The sequence below is a fragment of the Pseudopodoces humilis genome, chromosome 5 (genome assembly GCF_049639895.1).
Source record: "Pseudopodoces humilis isolate 2021_Gansu_Grassland_sample_001 chromosome 5, ASM4963989v1, whole genome shotgun sequence".
NCBI classification, from domain to species: domain Eukaryota; kingdom Metazoa; phylum Chordata; class Aves; order Passeriformes; family Paridae; genus Pseudopodoces; species Pseudopodoces humilis.
In genome coordinates this window covers 49816896-49835940 of record NC_142204.1, presented here as the reverse complement: position 1 = coordinate 49835940, position 19045 = coordinate 49816896, and the positions used below count along the sequence as shown (strand labels likewise).

The 19045-nt window shown below is 43.9% G+C and overlaps 1 protein-coding gene across 4 annotated transcripts in view; it reads left to right on the top strand.

The window, feature by feature from the left end:
* Nucleotides 1–15829: 15829 nt before the first annotated feature.
* Nucleotides 15830–19045, top strand: part of ANKRD26 (ankyrin repeat domain 26) — a 49000-nt gene continuing 45784 nt past the window's right edge. For all 4 annotated transcript variants that reach the window (XM_088055293.1, XM_014249063.2, XM_088055294.1 and 1 more), the window contains exons 1-4: nucleotides 15830–16229; nucleotides 17926–18040; nucleotides 18277–18450; nucleotides 18575–18681. In XM_088055293.1, coding sequence (XP_087911419.1) covers nucleotides 16027–16229; nucleotides 17926–18040; nucleotides 18277–18450; nucleotides 18575–18681 — 599 coding nt within the window. In that variant the 5' untranslated portion in view covers nucleotides 15830–16026. The remainder of the gene's footprint in view (nucleotides 16230–17925; nucleotides 18041–18276; nucleotides 18451–18574; nucleotides 18682–19045) is intronic.

The following is a 19045-nucleotide window of genomic DNA, read 5'->3' as shown; positions in this document are numbered from 1 at the left end:
AGGTGTCTGGCAGGATTCCTTACACAGAACTAGGAACATGCATGTTGTTATCTGAGTGGCTTAGGCCTCTGTCTTTGCAGATGTCCTTCAAACTCAGCATTCAGGAGATGAGTGAGTTGTGACAAGAGTGAGACAAAAATGTTCAAAGTCTTCCCCCCCTTTTTGTGGGTTGTTCCCAGGCAGTACAGTGCCAGCAAGAAAAACATGTGGCTATTCTGCTAGAACATGGGGATGACCCAAATCTAGCAGATGCTGACAGCAACACTGCCCTTCACCTGGCTGTCCTGCCTGGTAATACTACTGTAGCAGGGCTGTTACTTGAGCATAATGCCAGTAGTGATGGTCAGAACCAGGTAACTTTGGCATGTAGGTAAAGCTGCTCTTTTGAACAGCTGCCAAACTTGTCTATGTTTTTCTAATGGAGATTCTTTCTCCTTTCAGGGGGGATATACCCCCTTAAATCTTGCAGTCTCGAAACAACATGAAGAGATGCTGGAGTGTCTTCTAAAAAAAGCAGCTGACCAGTATGCTGCAGAGCAATGTGAAAGGTAAGTGGTTTCCTTAGGCCTCCTCAGTTGTCAGCAAGTGTGACCGAGGAGAGGTGTGGGAATGAGTTTAAAAAAAGAAGAGCCACATGAAAGGACATCCCTATGTTACTGATAAATGCAGGTCTGCTCTTGGCTGCCCTCAGACCTTCAGTACTCTTGTATTTTGTCCACTGAGAAGTGCCAGAAAGTGTTGTCTGTGGTGTGCTCTCCCCACACAGACCCAGACTAACTGGGAAACTTGCCATTAGCTCAGCAGCAATGTCATTCTTCAGGAAAGGGGGGTTTAAGCAAAGGAACAGTTGGTTTATTAAGTGGTATGAATGGGAGCATTGGGAGAAAGAGAAGCAGCTTGTCCAAGGGGACAGGGTGAGTTCCAACATAAAGAGAAAACATCTTGCTGTGTAGATGGCCGGGCAGTTGAACAGTTTGCCCCAGGAGTTCGTGCAGCTGCATCCAGGGGGATTTTGAAGAGTAGTGGAAGGAGCCCTAAACAGCATGACCTCACCTCATAGTCGAAGCTGCACTGGGGAGGCGGTGGGACTGGAGACATCCTAAGGTCCCTTCTAAGCTGAATTCCCCAAGATTCCATGTACTTGGCTTTCCTTTCACTGTGCTTGTAGGAAAGGGGGAAAGAGTTGATTTGGCAGCAAGCAGGGAAAAAAACTATGCCAAACTGGACATGGTTCCTGTCAAATTTTGGATGCTTTAGGACTGCTCTTGCAGTTACTACAAGCAATGAAGCTGATACGGACGAAGACAATCTGCACTTGCGAGAGGAGTTGGAGAGGATTGAAATGGAGGTATGCAAAGCCTGTCCCTACAGGATTAAATCATGGGGTGTTTGATGCTTTCCTGTCCATCATGAAAAAGGACAAAAGAGTATCCTGGGAGCCAGAAGGAGAGAGATGTAAGGAAGTGGTGGTTATATCGGGCTTTGATCTTCCTCAGTCCTTCCTGCCTTCACGCCTCACCATGCTGAGGTAGAGTTGCCTCTCCTCAGGGTTTCCCCACTCCTCAGTCAGGGGCATGGGGCTTCCTCTCTCTGCTCTACATTTGAGGTCTTCCTGGTTCAGGAACACTCCCCAAGCACCCTGGTGCAATTCCCAACTCCAGAGCAGGTCTGACGGCACGGTTCAGACCTTTTTCTGAAATGGTGCTCACCAGGATATATCTGCTGTCACCTCCCACTCAGGGGGAACTGGATACCTCTCTCAATGCTGCATTTGAGGTCTCTGCCACTTCAGAAAACTCCCCCTGGCACCATGCTGTGCTCCAGAGCAGGTCTGCTGCAGCAGTTTTCCTCTGACACTTCCAAGACTTCTTCCTTCTTTAGGAATAAAAGCAATTCAGTCCATGCTTTCATGCAGTAGCAAATAAAGTGAATACAAAGAGCATCATCACAGGTCCCCAAAAGAGCTGAAGCAGCAGTGTTAGTGCTTAGAACCGTGCTCTAGGAAATCTGTGGAAGGATGGGACAGGCCACTGTAGAAGATTAGGAAGTAACACAGTTTGTGTTATTTTTACATTTTGTACATTGTGTTACTTTTTACATTTTCTAGTAGAAGCAAAGCTTTGAAGGTACTTGAGATGATTACAGTTCTTTGGGCACAGGGTATGGGCAGATACCTGCAGCATGTGAACCCTTGGGCAGCAGCTGACTCCTCTGTCTCAAAGCTCACACGACAACTGTGGATTCTTTCTGTGATTTTACAGTTGCAGGAAGTAGAAGAAAAATATCTTAATTCTGAGCATTGTGTTCAGAACTTGATGGCTGCCTTGGATAAGAAGGATAGAGAAGAGCTAGCTGCTGCCCAGGAACTGCAGGACCAGCTGTCAGCATGTTTTCAGAACCAGACTACTGTGAAACAACTTGAAGAACATGTGCAATGGTAAGGGAACAACGCAGTAGGAAGATGTGTCTGTTGCTTGCAGGGGCTGGGTGGAAGCCACAGGATAGATACTCTGATTTTGAAGGAGATTCTTGCTTTCAGTTCTGTAACTTCAATGCTGTTTATCTGGGATTAGTGCTTGTTCTGGTGGATTTTATGGCAATAAGACCTCCAATTTTTTTTAAGCCTTGAAATTCAAAATACCAAATTGGAAGCCACTGTTCACGAACAAAGTGACAAGATTGAAGCCCTGCTGAGAGACCTGCAAGCTTCTGCCTCAGTAAGCTGCTCATGAATTCCCCCTTTCATGACTCCTATGCCTAGTTACCTAATTCTGTGGGCACATTTTATGGTGAGGTTTTCCTGAAGAGCCAAGGGGAGCTTGATTCCTGCATTTTGCTGAATACAGACTGCTCAGAAATCAGCTGAGGACCTACCTTGCTTTCACAGCAAGTGGCCTTTGAGTGGCATTTCTAGTCTTGAATAGAAGCAGTGAAGTTTTCTCTGCTTCCCCCTGGCAGCATCAGGCTGCTGGAAAAGGAGAAGGAAGAGTTCACTACGATTTTTTGGCTACCTTCTGGTGGCCAGCAGCATTTCTTTGTTTGAATTCACGCTGAAAACAGGCCTAATTCTGCAACTGAATAAATAAAAGCACCCATAATATGCCCAGTGAAAACTTCATGCTTGTGTAACACCATTTCCCTAGGGCTCCACAGCTGCAGCAGAAGGTTGCCAATGCAGTTCTAGAGCAATCTACATCCAAAGCTTCACTAGCAGTTACTACAAGCCAAAAGGCTGACCTGGAGAAAGGCAACCTGTACTTGCCTAAGGAATTGTCTGGGGTTTTAGCAGAGTAAGGGAAAGCCTGTGCCTTCAGAATCAAGCTTTGGGTGCCTGTCTCTTCCAATACATCCTGAAAAAGAACAAGACAGTATCCCAGGAAGCAGGAGAAGTCTAAGGAAGTGGTGGTTATATCGGGCTTTGATCTTCCTCAGTCCCTCCTGCCTCTGCCCCCCACTAGCTGCCTCTCCTCAGGGTTTCCCCACTCCTCAGTCAGGGGCATGGGGCTTCCTCTCTCTGCTCTACATTTGAAGTCTTCCTGGTTCAGGAACACTCCCCAAGCACCCTGGTGCAATTCCCAACTCCAGAGCAGGTCTGACGGCACGGTTCAGACCTTTTTCTGAAATGGTGCTCACCAGGATATATCTGCTGTCACCTCCCACTCAGGGGGAACTGGATACCTCTCTCAATGCTGCATTTGAGGTCTCTGCCACTTCAGAAAACTCCCCCTGGCACCATGCTGTGCTCCAGAGCAGGTCTGCTGCAGCAGTTTTCCTCTGACACTTCCAAGACTTCTTCCTTCTTTAGGAATAAAAGCAATTCAGTCCATGCTTTCATGCAGTAGCAAATAAAGTGAATACAAAGAGCATCATCACAGGTCCCCAAAAGAGCTGAAGCAGCAGTGTTAGTGCTTAGAACCGTGCTCTAGGAAATCTGTGGAAGGATGGGACAGGCCACTGTAGAGGATTAGGAAGTAACATAGTTTGTGTACGTTTGCTAGTAGAAGCAAAGCTTTGAAGGTACTTGAGATGATTACAGTTCTTTGGGCACAGGGCAGATACCTGCAGCATCTGAATCCTTGGGCAGCAGCTGACTCCTCCGTCTAAATGCTCATGTGACAACTGTGGATTCTTTCTGTGATTTTACAGTTGCGGGAAGTGGAAGAAAAATACCTAAATTCTGAGCGTTGTGTTCAGAACTTGGTGGCTACCTTGGATAAGAAGGAAAGAGAAACAACAGCTACTGCCCTGAAACTGCAGGACCAACTGGCGGTACATTTGGAGACTGTGAAACAACTGGAAAAACACATGCAACAGTAAGATAAGACCACAGTGGGATGAAGTGTCTGTTGCTCGCAGAAGCTCATTAGAAACCACAGGATAGATACATAGCCTTGTTGCATCACAGCAAATCATTATGGTTTTGAATGATGCTCTTGGTTTTAAATATTTTACTCTGTTCTTTTGGAATTGGTGCTCTAGGAGATTTCTATAATAAGACCTGTATTTCTTTTTAAGCCTTGGATTTGAAAAGACCAGTTTGGAAGCCACTGTCCAGCAACAAAGGAACAAGATTGAAGCCCTGCAGAGAGAACTGCAAGCCACTACCTCAGTAAGCTGCTCATAAATTTACCTTTTGATGACTCCTGAGCCTAATTACATATATATGTATGGGGAAATTTTATGGTGCAGTTTTCCTGGGGAGTAAAGGGGAGCTCAGTTTCTGCATTCTGCTGAATAGAGCCTCCTGAGAATGCAGCTGAGGATCTACCAGTCTGTTACAGCAAGTGGCCTTTGAGTGTTCTTCATGCCCTGTCCTACAGAGATAGTGCCCTTTCATTAGTAGCTTTGAATAGTAATACTGATTTGGGCTTCGTCCTGAGTGAAAAGAATTATTTACTATACTACAGAAGCTCCAGAGTTCTGCCTTAATTGCTGATGGTAGTGAGGAGGCACAGCAGCCTCTGAGCCAAGCTAGGCCCTTGAACTTGGATAGATGTAATTGACAAGTGGGGAGAATTCTTTTTCTTTGTGGTAGTTGAAGGTGAAATGTCTCTTTCAGGAACAGGCAGCCATTCAAGACTTCATAAAACAAAGCAGAGCCAGTCATCATGACTCACAGACCAACCAGCTAAAAGACAGAATTAGAGATCTTGAGTGTGAATTGGATAAAATAAAAAATACTCAACAAGAGAGCACTTTACAAAAACAATGTACACAGGCAGAAGTGGAAAAGTACAAGGAGCTATATCTGGAGGAAGTGAAAATTAGCAAATGCCAAGCAAAGGAACTGGAAAGGCATGTCCATATTTTTTTGAGTGGTAATAATAACAGTGACTCCTGTTTCCTCATGCACCTTCCTTCCAAATCGCTCTTCTCCACATGCTCAGTGTCAGGTGTAGAAGCATGAGATGGTGTAATTCTGGTGAAATACCCTTACCCTTCACCAGACTTCTCTTAATTTTTTTTTAGTGTTTCAGCAGCAACACCACAGTAGCAACATTATGGCATTAACACCATACTTTACAAGTGGATACTGTTTTAACTGGCAGCTTTTTTAACAATCTCTATAATCTCTTCATCTGGCATACCACACAAAAGATTAATTTCATGTCCATTACTCTCTGTGTATGAATAGGCCCCTCAGAGAACAGAACTGGATTCTGTGAAGGAAAAACAGAAATTATCTTTTTTGATTTCTGTTTAAGCAGTGGCTCTGAGTTTTCCTTGGGAAGGGAAGCCCAGAGTTGTTATGGAGGTGACACACCCTCCAGAAGAAGCTGGGTAAACACATGGCTTTCACAAAAGGCTTTGAAGCCCTCGTGCTGAGCAGTCCTAAGCATTGGTGACACTTGCTGCTCTTTGCACCCTAGTGTGACGTCTTAGAAACACGCCCTCCAAACAAGCTCAGGTGAAATGATGGACTATTTTTGGAGGCTCTTCATCTCAGAAATCAAATAATAGTCAAGAACCTGGAGAGTAACTTTGGTTACAAAGGTAATTGTTTGTGTGCTTCCAAATGTTTCAGAGCTAATGAGAGACTTGAAGAAGCCAATGCTAAGCTCCTCCGGGAGCGCCAGAAAAGCAAATCATTAATCACAAGCAGCATTGTCAGTGGAGGTCTGGCTGCAACTCCAGTTCTGTATTCAACTGCCCTGGGACATCATGGCAACAGTTTAGGACTGAACAGAAGTCTCAGTTTAGGACGAAGCTTCCTAAGCCAATATGAGAAGATCTTATTGTCAAGAAAGAGGCTTGCAGCCTCTGTGGCCAAGGTAAGCATTTTGAAATACCATTCTCAACTGCTGCCGAAGAGTAGCTGTATGCAAGGCTGTCCTTTTCAGCCTGAAGTTAGAATCCATTTATTGTTCCATGCCACATTGTCTGATAGGCCAAAGAAACTGCTAATCTTCAGAACAGTGCACAGTACTACATTGTAAGGCTGAAGATTTTTGGTCATCAGGGTTGTAAAAATTTAAAGTCTTAAAATCTGGTCTTCCCTCTCACAGTCATAAATAGGAAGTACTGTTAGTGGTCTGTGTACCAGAATATGGAAAATGAAGCCTTAGTGCATAGCCCAAGGCTAGGAATGTCTTGCTATCTGCTACAAGTATTGCAAATGCTGCAAGAAGATTTTGGGACTCAAGGCCGCTTGTTATATTTACAAACTGACATTCCATCCTAACAGCTGTGCCAAAGGCTGCTGCAAATGAATGTGGGTATCTTGACATGGAAAAGAATAGCGAACTCTGCTAGCTGCAGCCAGTGTGAATTGGTGGATTTATGAAATCAGTTTCCCTACATAATGTGAGAAAGGGAATGTCAGCTCCCTGTGCTCTCTCAACTTCTGTTCCTTTTCTGATTTCGTTTTCCAACTGCCCTCTTGTATTTTAGTGGTCTTTCTACTGTGAGTTTTTTTCCTTGCCTCATGTACATGTAGGCCACGTTCTTGTGTCTCACTGAAGACCTTTGAACTTAAGGCTCTCTTTCTTTCTTCCTCAGCTCCTTAACCAAAAATCTTCTCTCTCAGTGCTACTGCAAATGTTTTGTCAATTTATGCTGTTAGGTTTTGATTCAAACTTGCTGATGCATTCACATTGGCCTAACGCTGGAAATACTTTGAAGTTGCTGGTTTCCCTGAGTGAAAGAGTGACTGCTGCCGAGTACTTCTGTGCTTTATGTATTTGTGAAGTTATGGCTTCTGTGGTAGTTCCACTTCTGTAAGATGGCACCGTATGTATGGATTTCATCTCTTCTAATGGAACTTGGTTAAACTAGAGGAGAAGGCTCTTGACTGCCCTTGCCTGTTCTTACAGTCAAAAAGTTCTGGGTAGCAACAGCAGTTGTGTGTGGAGTAGCAGTACTGCTCTAAAGTTGAGCTCCTAGACCCTGAGTATCATCTCATGGAGTCTTAGAGGATCCAACTTACCCTGTGCTCAAGAAGCTCCCTGGGTAAGCAGAAAGTCAACATCACTTCCTGAACCAGAATGACAGAGATGGTGACTGCTGCAAGTCACCCAGTATGTTACTGCCTGAAGAGCTAAGCAGTGAGAGGTGCCTGCCCAGGAGGTTTGGGCTAGTCAGCAGTGATGCCTTCTCCAGAGGGTTGGGGGCCAGGAGAACAGTGGGGACACTGTCAGAGTCCTCAAAGGAGTATTTTCATTCAAAGGCCTTTTCATTCCTTTTCAGAGAAATCCATGTGTTGGCTTTATTTCCACCTATTTCTCTTTCCTTGGGCAGGGATGAGAATCACAAAAAGGTTACTGGAATAAATGAGGGGCAAACAAGACCTTTTTCTTCTCCTGATTCATCTGCACATCCCATTGCAGAGGGTCCTGTGGACCTTCTGGTCATTCTGAAGGCTTCGTAAACTGGGGAAAGTGGTTTCTTCTGTCACCTCAACTACTACAGTGTTGCTTAGGATTAGTGTTGCTTTAGGCCATCTTTTGCTCTAGGCCTTAGATTTCCTGCTTCCTTCCACTACCCATGTCTCATTTCATTTTCTGGAGGGGTCCCTTTTCTCCAGGATTTTACTGTCCACATTTGAAAAACACTTGAGGCTTGGGGGGAGTTGTTCTTTTGGCACCACTGAGAAGAGTTTGGCTCCATCTCTGTTACTCCACCCACCTGGTAGTTAATACACACAGACAAGGAGCTTTCACTGCTCGTGGAAAGAAACAGTCACAGCTCTCTCAGCCTTTCCACATAGCTCATGTGGTCCAAGGCCTTCGGCATCTTCTTGGCCATCACAGGCCATCATCTCCATTTGGGATGATGTTTCTTAGGTTTTATCACATTGTCTGTGGGGTATAAGAATGTTGTAGGACTTTGAGCAGTTACATTTGGGTCATACTATGTCTTAACCATGTATTTGACGTATCATTCTAGGTACGACAGGAACTGGATGAAAAAATCACTAAGGAACTGAAAGAAGGTAATGTGTCATTACATTAGGAGTGTTATTAAGGAAAAAGGTGACTGCTTCTAAGTCTCAACAGCTTTCAAGCCTTTATTTTTGACTTCCTCTGCTAAGCACAGAGATTTTTTCCTGCTAGCTCTCCAGTTTAGACTTGAAGGGAAAAAATTCCTGCTTCCCAAAATATTGCATAGAATGTTACGCACTTGGCTAGAAAAAAACAAGCAAAAAGAAAATTCACCCACTGCCCCACACAGAAACACTTGGTTTAAGACGAAGTTGCCCTTCACTAGCAGCAAAAATATCAAAGAAGCCCCCAAATTTTTATAGTTCTTTACAGACTTCAGCCACTCCTTCCTTCCATGTACATGGACTGCATTCAGTACTAAACTATACCATACATGTTCCTACTGTTAGATCTTGATTTTTCTTGCTATGATTCATGGCTTGTCTTTGTAGCTCAGGTGTTGCAGTCCTGTTTTGAATAAGTAAGAAGAACACGATCAGGGATAAAAGACAACATCTCTTTAGGGAGAGATCATTCATTACTGTTTAGGCAAGCTTGAGTTCAATGAGTTCAATGCTTGCAACGTGGAGCATAAAACACACTCTACAATTTGAGGCCAGAAGAGGAAATCCACCTGCTTCATGATAGTTGGTCCTCCAGAGTCACTGCTTTGCAGGGACTGTAGCTGTGTAGTTGTAGAATTCCAATAAAGCACAGCTTTGAACACTGAAGGAAAGCAAAGACTTGAGGTTGAAGAGCTCTGCAGGGGCTGTGTTAAGAAGCACTGTTGAGGGCCACTGGAGTCGTGTGTAGCCTCCAGAATGTCACTAGCTTTAGAAATGCAGTTGACTGATATGCACATGTGCACACAATGTGTTTCTTCCTTTGTGCCCAGCTCTTGTTAGGTGTCCTTGGAAATTTTAAAGTCTTGGTCAGGTTTGCAGACTCTTGAGTTGTGTAAAATGTTCTTACAGGGCCTTATTTCTCCCTGTCTGATGTAAAAGTAACATAAGGAATCTTGTGTTATTTCTCCTCAGCCACTGCTGAACTTGAAACTGGATGTGCTGGATCTTCAAAAAACCTTCATGTGGATCAGGATCCCTGTTGCAGAGCAATAGATAAGTACTGTAATGTTCTAACCAAAACTTACCTAATTAAATGAATTGCTATGGAAAGGCTCTGGACGTGTCTTGCTTTTATAGGACATCTATGGTTTCCCTTCTCCCTGCTTCAGATGTGAAAACTTGTTTATTTTAGTTTGAATATAAACTCTGAAGTCTTTTAATTGGATGTCAAGCACAGTACACTTCTCTGTTGGGTTTTTCCTGCATAGCTGGCTTCTTTTGCACTCACAGTAAGACCCACATCTGTTTTTCCCGGACCAGCAGATTGACTGATCTGCATTCTTGAGCTTGACAAAACTGTCAGAAATGTTTCCTCTTAGAGTAGCTGCATTATGTTGCTCCACTCATGTTCTGTGTTTTAACAAAAGCATTCCCTTTATTCTTGCTTGTCTTTTCATTTAATGTGTTTGGAATGTTTTCAATGTTATTTTCATACTTAGAAACATGTTTGAGACCTGGCAGTCGAGAAGAAACACCACTCCCAGGTCTTGCTGGGAAGTAGACATTTATGGAAGTCCACCTAACCAGTCCTCATCTTCTCAAATGCATAAAGGCAGGCATTAGAACTTTGACACATCACTCTCCATACATACACCAAAGTACAGGCAAAAAGTGCATTAAAATAATGTTCCACCTCCTCTCTGGGTGATCCCCTTCAAAGTTACATATATAGAGCGAATGTAGGGGGTGTAAGTCCTAAATGCCCTTTGGAAGCCAACAAATTTAATTAAACAGTACATTGCACAAGTTCTTCACATAATTGAGAATGACACCTTTGCTAAGGAGCAACAGTACTGTGAACTCCAAGTAAAGGCAAATGATGTAAAAAGCAATAAACTCTGTGATGCCATGTAAGCCAATGAAATCTAGATGCTTAGCAGTTTGATCAAAGACTATGCAATATAAGCAAATCACTTGCATCTGTATTTTGATTTAGCACTGATTTCTTTTTGATGCTGGTTTGATTTTAAACATCAAGTATGTATAATTATTTCAGAAAGTCTCCGTCTTCCAAGAAATTGCAACTAGCTTTAACTTGGGAAAAAAGCTAATAATCATTATGTGAAGGTCAGAGAAAAACTGTTTACCAACTGAAGCTTTCAGGGGACTTTTCTGGGAACAGTCATGGTTCTTTCCCTCAGTGTCTGTTGAAAACCATGTCTAAGCCTATTCCAAACTAAAATTTATCAATATCTCAAACACAGCTGGCACAAACACTAAGCACAACAGAACATTTTATCCAACAACAGAGTGAATTATGTCATCATTCACTTTCTGCCTACTCTCTTACTTGTATAATTGTTTGCTGCTGGAAGGATGAAGGCTCCCATACCTCTTCATCAGAATGTTTCTCACATGTTCTCTGTACTCAAGCACACCTCTGGACAGGGCTGATAGGTGCACTGTAGCCTCAGAATAATTGATATGTTAAGTTCACTGTATGGATGCACCAAACCCAACCATAGGTCTAACCCTATAATGCATTTTAGCTCAAATTATTTCACTACCATTACTGGAATCACTGATAAGACTCTCCATTGAAGAAGAACATACAGCCTTGATGCAGTTGGATTCTGAATATTCAGCACTTTTCAGCATATGAGTAAGATTGGAAAGAAAGATTAGTTCTGCCATCACTGTTGCCATAATAAAACTTTCTACTTGATTGTTTGGCATTGTTCTGTCTAATTTAGCCCAGGGGTATCCCAAATATCATCTACCTGAGTAGACAGTCCAGGACTGTGCTCCCAGGACCTGACATTTTGTGGCTATCCCAGAGCAGGTGGTCGAGGACTGCACTCTTGGGACCCAACAACACTACTCAAAAATAACAAAACCAACTCTATGCTATCATCGCTGTTCAGAACAAATGCAAAACACAGCATCAGACCAGTCACTGTGAAGAAAATTAACTCTACCACAGCCCAAACCAGCACAATAACACACTGATGTTTTGGCTGTTGCTGAGCAGTGCTTATCAGAAGTCAAGGAGTTTTCAATGTTTCATGTCTGAGACAGCGGGGAGATGCACAAAAAACTGGGACAGGACCTGGCCAAAGGGATATTCCACACCATAGAAACCAGGCTTAGTCAGACAGGATGGGCATCAATTGGTGGGTGGTGAGCAACTGTGTTGTGGATCACTTGTTTCTTATGGATTTAGTTTTTCCTTTTTTAAAAATTACAATTCATATAATTTTGTTTGTATCAATTAATAAACTGTTCTTATCTAAACACACAAGTCAGGGGTTTTTTGTTATTTTTCTAATTCTCTTCCCCATCCCACTGTGGCAGGGGAGGTGGTAGTGTGTATGCAGGGAGTAGTGATCACACAGCTGTGTGGTACCTCAGTTTGTGTCTGGGGTTAAGCCACAGCATTTGGGAATCAAAGTAAGTTCTCAGTGCATTGCAGGCCTACTGTCAGCAAACATTTCTCCCTTTCTTATGGTTTATAATTTCCAAGTAGCTTAATAAAAAGAAGGCAAAGATCTTATTTTGCATTTTTCTCAACTAAAATGAAACAAACCTCACAAATCCAATTATGACCTACCCGACTCTGACGCTCTATTAGGAACGGTGAGAAGAACGACACAGACTCTCTAGGGAGTCGATCAGGAGAATTTATCTCGGTTTATTGCTTCAGATCTTTTTTATAGACTGATACGTGAAAAGTACAGAAAAGAAACTCTTATTGGTTAGTAAACTAACATATCACCATCATTGATGAGTGGGGCTGACCACCCCTCGACCTTCTCCTGCAAGAAAACAAGGAATAGACAAACAGCACCTGCAAGGCTGTTTTCTGTCTCTGAGGATTGTTTCAATTCCTCCCCATGATTTCCCAGGCCACTTTCTCAGGCAAGACTGAGAAAGCTATGTGGCCTGCAATTTCTACAGGCACTGTGCTGCCTGCTTCAGAGTTAGCATCCATACAACTCCACAACAACAGACTTCATTTCCATGATACCTATATTGGTATCCCAAAAACTGTGAGCCAGTATGTGTGGTTCTGAATATACTAGGAAGCCTCTTCTGAATCACAGTATCACAGAAGATTCTGAGTTGGAAGGGACCTACAAGGGTGGATCAAGTCCAACTCTTACGTGAACGGCCCATAAATGGATTGAATCCATAACCTTGGTGGTGTTAGCACCATTCTCTGACCAACTGAGCCAATCTCATAGAGTAGCCCTTTTACTATAATGAAAATAAAATGTCTTGTTTATCACATAGTGGAAGCCAAAAGAAATCCCTTCTACATTCTGAATGGAAAGCTAGGTGTTAATCCTACTGTGTGCATGGAATATGGTGTGTCAGGCTGGACTGGGAACAAGTCAAACTGCCCCCACTTGACTCGGTGACTACTCAATGACTGTAGAAGGCTCCAGAGGCAGCACACCAGAAGCACCCCCACAGCAGCAGCTCTCAGGGCAAAAGCTGCTGAAGTCACTGTCTGCAGGATGTGTGCTAATTACCCTGTCCCCTAGAGCCTCACAGTTGGCACTACCAAGACACGCAATCCTCACAGCTTTTCTAAGTTGTACCACTCCTATAAATACAGCAGCTGCAAAGCAGGTGTACTAAGCCAGATGCTTAGCAGTATATTGTTACTAGCCCATGTCTTTACTGACACTTTTCCTTCCTGGTAAACATACACCAGGTGGTCTAATAGGGGAATTAGCCATATTGGCAAAGGGGAATTTCAGACTTCCATTTTATACCTCAGCTGAGCTAAAGGCAAGGTGTACCTATAGCAGACTAATCCAAATACCAGTGCTTATGCAACACTTAAGTCACACTTAAGCCCTGTTTGGAAATCTTCCTCTGGTACACAAGTCTTGTAATGAAACAAGAATTCAGGAACAGGAATGAAACATTTCACATAGCCAGAAAAAGAAACAGCTGCTATTAGATGATACTGAGAAAACTACAGAGAAGCATAGAGAACACTGAACAGAAAAAGCAACAGAATAGGAAATACCAAAATTAAAAAAAAACCACCCAAACCTAAATCCAGAAATGAGCTATAAAAATGAAATTAAAAATTGAAATGGATCAAAACTAAAAACAAGCACTTTGATATCTTCAACAGCACAGTTAAAGAAATAGTATGAACAAAGATTGATACAAAACGCTGCCAATTGCTTTAGTGACAGAGACTAGCTATTTCTCTTGCATCTTTTTTGGCTAGTAAGGAAGGAACAGTTCCTGTTGTACCCATATGGCTCTATGACTCCATCAGCATCCCCTTATCTTTAAAAGCATGAAACCAAATTTTAGCCCATTCAGTTATCAAAGTCACCAACTAAAACTGGCATTGTAATCACAGGATTTTTTATTGATACCATCCTGAAATATTTGACATGGTATTACGGTGTCCTGGTCTTAAGCTGGGGAGTAAACTGTAAGAACAATACTGTTTGTGGCTGAGCACGTGTCCACTTGAAAAGAAGTTGAGATTAAATACTTTCTCATGAAGAACATAGAGATGACTCGTGGTTACCCCATGTTGCCATCTTGTAAATAAAAACTTGCCTTTCTTCTAAGATGGCTGGAAGAAAACAAATATATCCAGTTAAAAAAATGCATTTTGCTCTCCATTTTTCCATTAAATGGTCAGACTGACTATAGAGATACTCTCAAAATGGTTACTAATAGTAATTTCCTAATACTCATAGAAATTTAGGTTTTGCAACCTGAACCTGCTTAGCTGTGGTTTCAGCAAAAGAGTATATTTTCATCTTTTTTTAATTATTGTTATTTTGGCTCTTCTTTCTAGAGATCAGGTCTGAAAAAACAGAACACTGCTAATATACTGAGAATCAACTAATGAAAGTCACTGTACATCAGTCACCTCAGTACAAGAAAATACTGCCAAAAGCAAACATTTGATAAAGCCATGAAGAATCATTCTGGAAAGGAAAAAAAAAGATTTTAATGTACATACCATTCTTAGAGATGAAGGAAAAGAAAGTATTTCCAAGTGCTGAATCACCTCCCCAAAAAGCGGTACTATATTCCTGTCCCATTGCAATAAATATTTTTACTTATAAGCATAATTAAATGTGTTCCTCTGTTTGACTTAGGTTTTGTTTGCCATCTGTTTTTCAGAAATTCGCATGCAAAAAGCAGTTTCTAAAGATAAGGAGTGTTCCATTAGCCAGATACCCTAGGGTATACAGTACCATGGCATCACCCCCAAATTACATGGTATCTGAACTACCCAGTGGTATCACTGTAGCAGTACAATATTGAGAATTATGCCAAACTTACCAAATATTTTGCTTTCTGTACTACGTTCTCATACAGGCCGTCCGCATGCATGTTTGTATTCCTCCATGTCGGTGCCAACTTAGCCTCATTTACCAGAATGTAACTTTGTGATTCTGTCACGGGTGCTCGGAAGCTTCCCAGTGAGACCCTTCAGCAAACTCTGCTAGTCACACACGCAGGCCCAAAGGCTTTCAGGGCCGGAGGCGCAGCCCCCGCGCGGCGGGCGGCTCCAGGGAGGTGCGGGGCGCCCAGCTTGAACATCTCCCCACACCCTCCTCTCGCACAGTCACACCAGGTTTCCTTACCGATTAGACCGCACATTTCCCATAGCAGAGCCTCAGATACCTCGTTCCATAAAGCAATTTATTCCTGTGCAATAACACAGAAACAGCTCGAGCTGGTGCCTCTGACGAGAGCACCTCCATAGAGAACCTGTGGGCTTCCACAGCCTCACAGTCGCCCTCTGAACCAGCCTTGCTCTTCCGCCCGAGTCTTCGGCTCTTGTCTCACTCCCCATGTCTATAGACTTCGCTGGCGCCACCGGTCTTCACCTCCTTTTTACCCAAGAAGTCAGTAATTCCAGGCTCCTGCAGTCTCTCAGTCTGTTCACCTGACTAGCGCCACCCACTTTCGCGCCCTTGGATATCCCGAACGTTAGCAGCTCACTCTTGGCCTCTTGTCTCGGGCTCGCATCCAAAGCTTAACCTGCATCTCAATCGGCGCTTGCGACCCCAGCTACCTGGACCATAAGTATTCCTCTGCATCTGGTCAGGCTCGTTACTAGGTGATGTCTGAAGCGCCGCTCCATCTCCTTTCCTCCTGCATTAATCCTTGCTCTCTATTCCTGGCACCCGCTCGCCTAACCCCATAGCGGCACCCACGCAGCATTAAATGCCCTGGGACATTAATTCCGTCCGTAACTCCCCGCCCCCCGCGGCCGCGCCTGCGCAGGCCCGCCCGCCGCTGCCCTCCCGCGCCTGCGCGGGGCTCGCCGCGAGTGGGGTGGGGGTCGGGGCTGTGGAGGGGTAGCGGGAGTGATCTCTGTCCGGGACTCCTGCTGCGCCCAGGGTTCGCTTTGCAGGACGCACTTCGAGTCGAGGTCGCTGGCGGGAGCTCCCCTCCCCTGTCCCTGTCTGAGGCACGATACAGCCGGTGCTTCTCGCCGTCGCTCTACTTAGACGGGACTGTGCCTGCGTTCCTGCTGCGGGATGAAGAGGATCTTCGGGTTCGGGAGGAAGAGGAAGGGGCAACCGCCGCCCGGCAGCGCCTCCCTTCCCTGCCCTGCCGGTGCCTACGAGCTTCGGCAGAAGGACCTGAGCAAGCTACACCGCGCGGCCGCCAGCGGCGACCTGGCCCAGGTGCGGCAGGGACTGAGGAAATACGGCATCGACGGGCGGGACAAGGCGGAGCGGTAAGGGCGGGAGCCGCAGGTGCAGCTGTAGCAGCCCCCGGAGCTCCCCGGCGCAGGAGTGGAGCGGCAGCGTCGCTGTGAGGAGTGGGAGTGCTGGCGCCGGAACCCAGCGCAGCCTTTGGCTGACTGTGGGAATCAGGCTTCTGCCGCCAAAAACCCCTTGAATTCGGCCGTCAGTCGCCTTAACATTTTTGGCCCGGCCTCCTCAGTGTCCTCATTCCCGGAGTCGTATGTCCTGTATGTCCTGGTGCAAGGGTGGAAGCGAGCCCTTAGCCTGGCAGAGGGGAGTTGGAAGAGGAACCTCGTGGCCATTCTCCAGGCAGGGTTTGAAGTCTGAGTGTAATTGCTATGCGTCTCTGAGGGCTCAGCGTGCAGGTTCCGTAGTTAAGCCCGAAGGATGCACTGCCTCAGCTGGGAGCAGCTTAAAAAACAGGTGGACACTGCAGTTAGGAAGGATTTAACGCAAAATAAACGCGTTGTTTATTGATGCTGCATGCATAGTTGTCTTTTGTGAGTGTGATGTGGCAACCTAAGCCACAGTGTGGTTTTAGGTGGCAGGTTTTTGTTCTGAGGCTAATAACAACCTTGGACTGGAAGATCTGGTCAGTGACTTGAAGAAGCAGCTGTTGCTTCTACAGGTGTTGTCGTACAGGGGTTTGAGTCAAGCACAGCAGACACTTTAACAGTTGTACCTCAAGGAGAAGCCCTGGGATACAGCAGAGTTCTTAGTGAATCTATCATGAGCATAAGGGAATCACCTCTCCTGAAAAGGCTCAGAGTCCAATCCTTTGTGATACTCTGAAGAAATGCTGGTTTTAGCAGAGTAGCTCAGCTTCCTAGGCTGGCTGTCGAGAAGGCTGGACTTCTGGCAGCAATAAAACTAATTTTGTTTTATTGCCCTGAAAACACCTAGATTTCTAGAAGGAAACACATGCAATGACTTCCTCAGTGATTGTGTCTTTGTGTACAAGTAGACTGGTTAATTGACATCAGACCTAAGATGTTGTGGTTTGAAGAACTGCATTTCTTTCTGGCAAGGCTTTAAATTGAAGAAAAAAGTTCAATTTTCCTATGCTCATTATATAGTGTAGAAACACGGTATTGCCTCCTTGGAGAAGACTTCCTCTGTACTAGGCTTTTTATGACTATGATAGTTAAACATTACAGGAAAGTCAAAAACTACTTTCCTATAGTCAGGATCAGTGTTCTGCTCTCTGGTTTGCTACATGTTGTTAGAGGTGCTTCAGTAGTAAAAATCTAGAGAAAATGTAGAAATACTCAAAGTGCAGGGAAACTAATATTCTTGCAGTTAAACCCATGTCCTACATCTCCAATACACTTCTGGCCCATGAATGATCAAAGAAAAACTTAGAAGTTGACTTGCCATAGTCCTCAAATTCCCTAGCTTTGGTCTCTGTTTCTGTGCTACGTATGTAGTCCCACTGAGTGCAATAGCCAATGTCTGGGCACAGGAATCTCTGCAGATCAGTTCTCCGGTGAAGGAAATGTCCCCTTACTAAGCAGATGCTGTGGAGGTTTTTTGCTAGCAAGTCCCAAGCATTTGGTGTGCAGATACTGGTAATGAAGTGGGTTCTTAATCTTGAGATTTGCACAGTGAAACTTGCAGTCGTATCTGTTTATTAAAAAAGCCTGAAATTATCCCTGGCTGTGCTAACTCAATTTATTTAATTTTTAGGACAGCTCTGCATCTTGCTTGTGCAAATGGCCATGTGGATGTAGTTATGTATCTAGTAGAAAACAAGTGTAAGCTAAATCTTTTTGACAATGATAACAGAACGCCACTGATGAAGGTACGTGGACTATGGTATGTTCTTGCAAGTGAGGTTTACTTATTATGAACTAAATTATGTATTTTTTGGTATTCTTTATGGAGACCTTTGTAAAATCACACAAATTGTGATTGGTGGGGAATGGGCATATGCTAGCTAATCTTTGAAGGTGCTCTTAATTCCCAGTATTGGGAAGATAGAGGAATTGCAACAAAGTGAAATGTAAATGCTGGAAGTTTTTTGTGTTTTGTTTCCAGGCAGTACAGTGCCAGCAAGAAAAATGTGTGGCTATTCTGCTAGAACGTGGTGCTGACCCAAATCTGGCAGATGCTGATGGCAACACTGCCCTTCACCTGGCTGTCCTGCCTGGTAATACTACTGTAGCAGGGCTGTTACTTGAGCATAATGCCAATATTGATGCCCAAAATAAGGTAAATTTTTATATTTGTTATTGACGTGCTTTCCAAAAGTTGTATTCATATTCTTCTTGAAGTTTTGTTTGCTTGGTTGTTTTGGTTTTTTAACTTCGATTTTTAACTTTATCTGCCGTTTCAGGAGGGATTTACTCCTCTTATTCTTGCTGTCTCTGAACATCATGAAGAAATAGTGGAGTTTCTCCTTAAAAAAGGAGCTGACGTGCATGCTCGAGATCAATGTGAAAGGTGAGGGGCTATCAAAACTTTGCATGGGTCTCTTTAATATTCTTCAGGTTAGCTTGAGAGAGGCATGGGAATGAGGTCTGAAGAAATACAGAACAAGGAGCCACACTGAAGCAGTTACTTCTGTGTGACTTGTGAGAGATGATCATACCTCATTCCATGCTTTCCACATTGAGAATTGCAAAATGTTACTGTCTGTGATGGCCTTCCTGGCAGGAAGCCTGCTACTAGCTCAGCAGCATTCCCTCAAATTGAAAATCTCCTGCGCAGTAGTAGAATTTTTAAGTGTTGTCTGTGTGGAAGCTTTAAGATTAATCATTTAATTGTTTTGAGACCCTCTCCCATATTATTGTTTTTCTTAATGAAA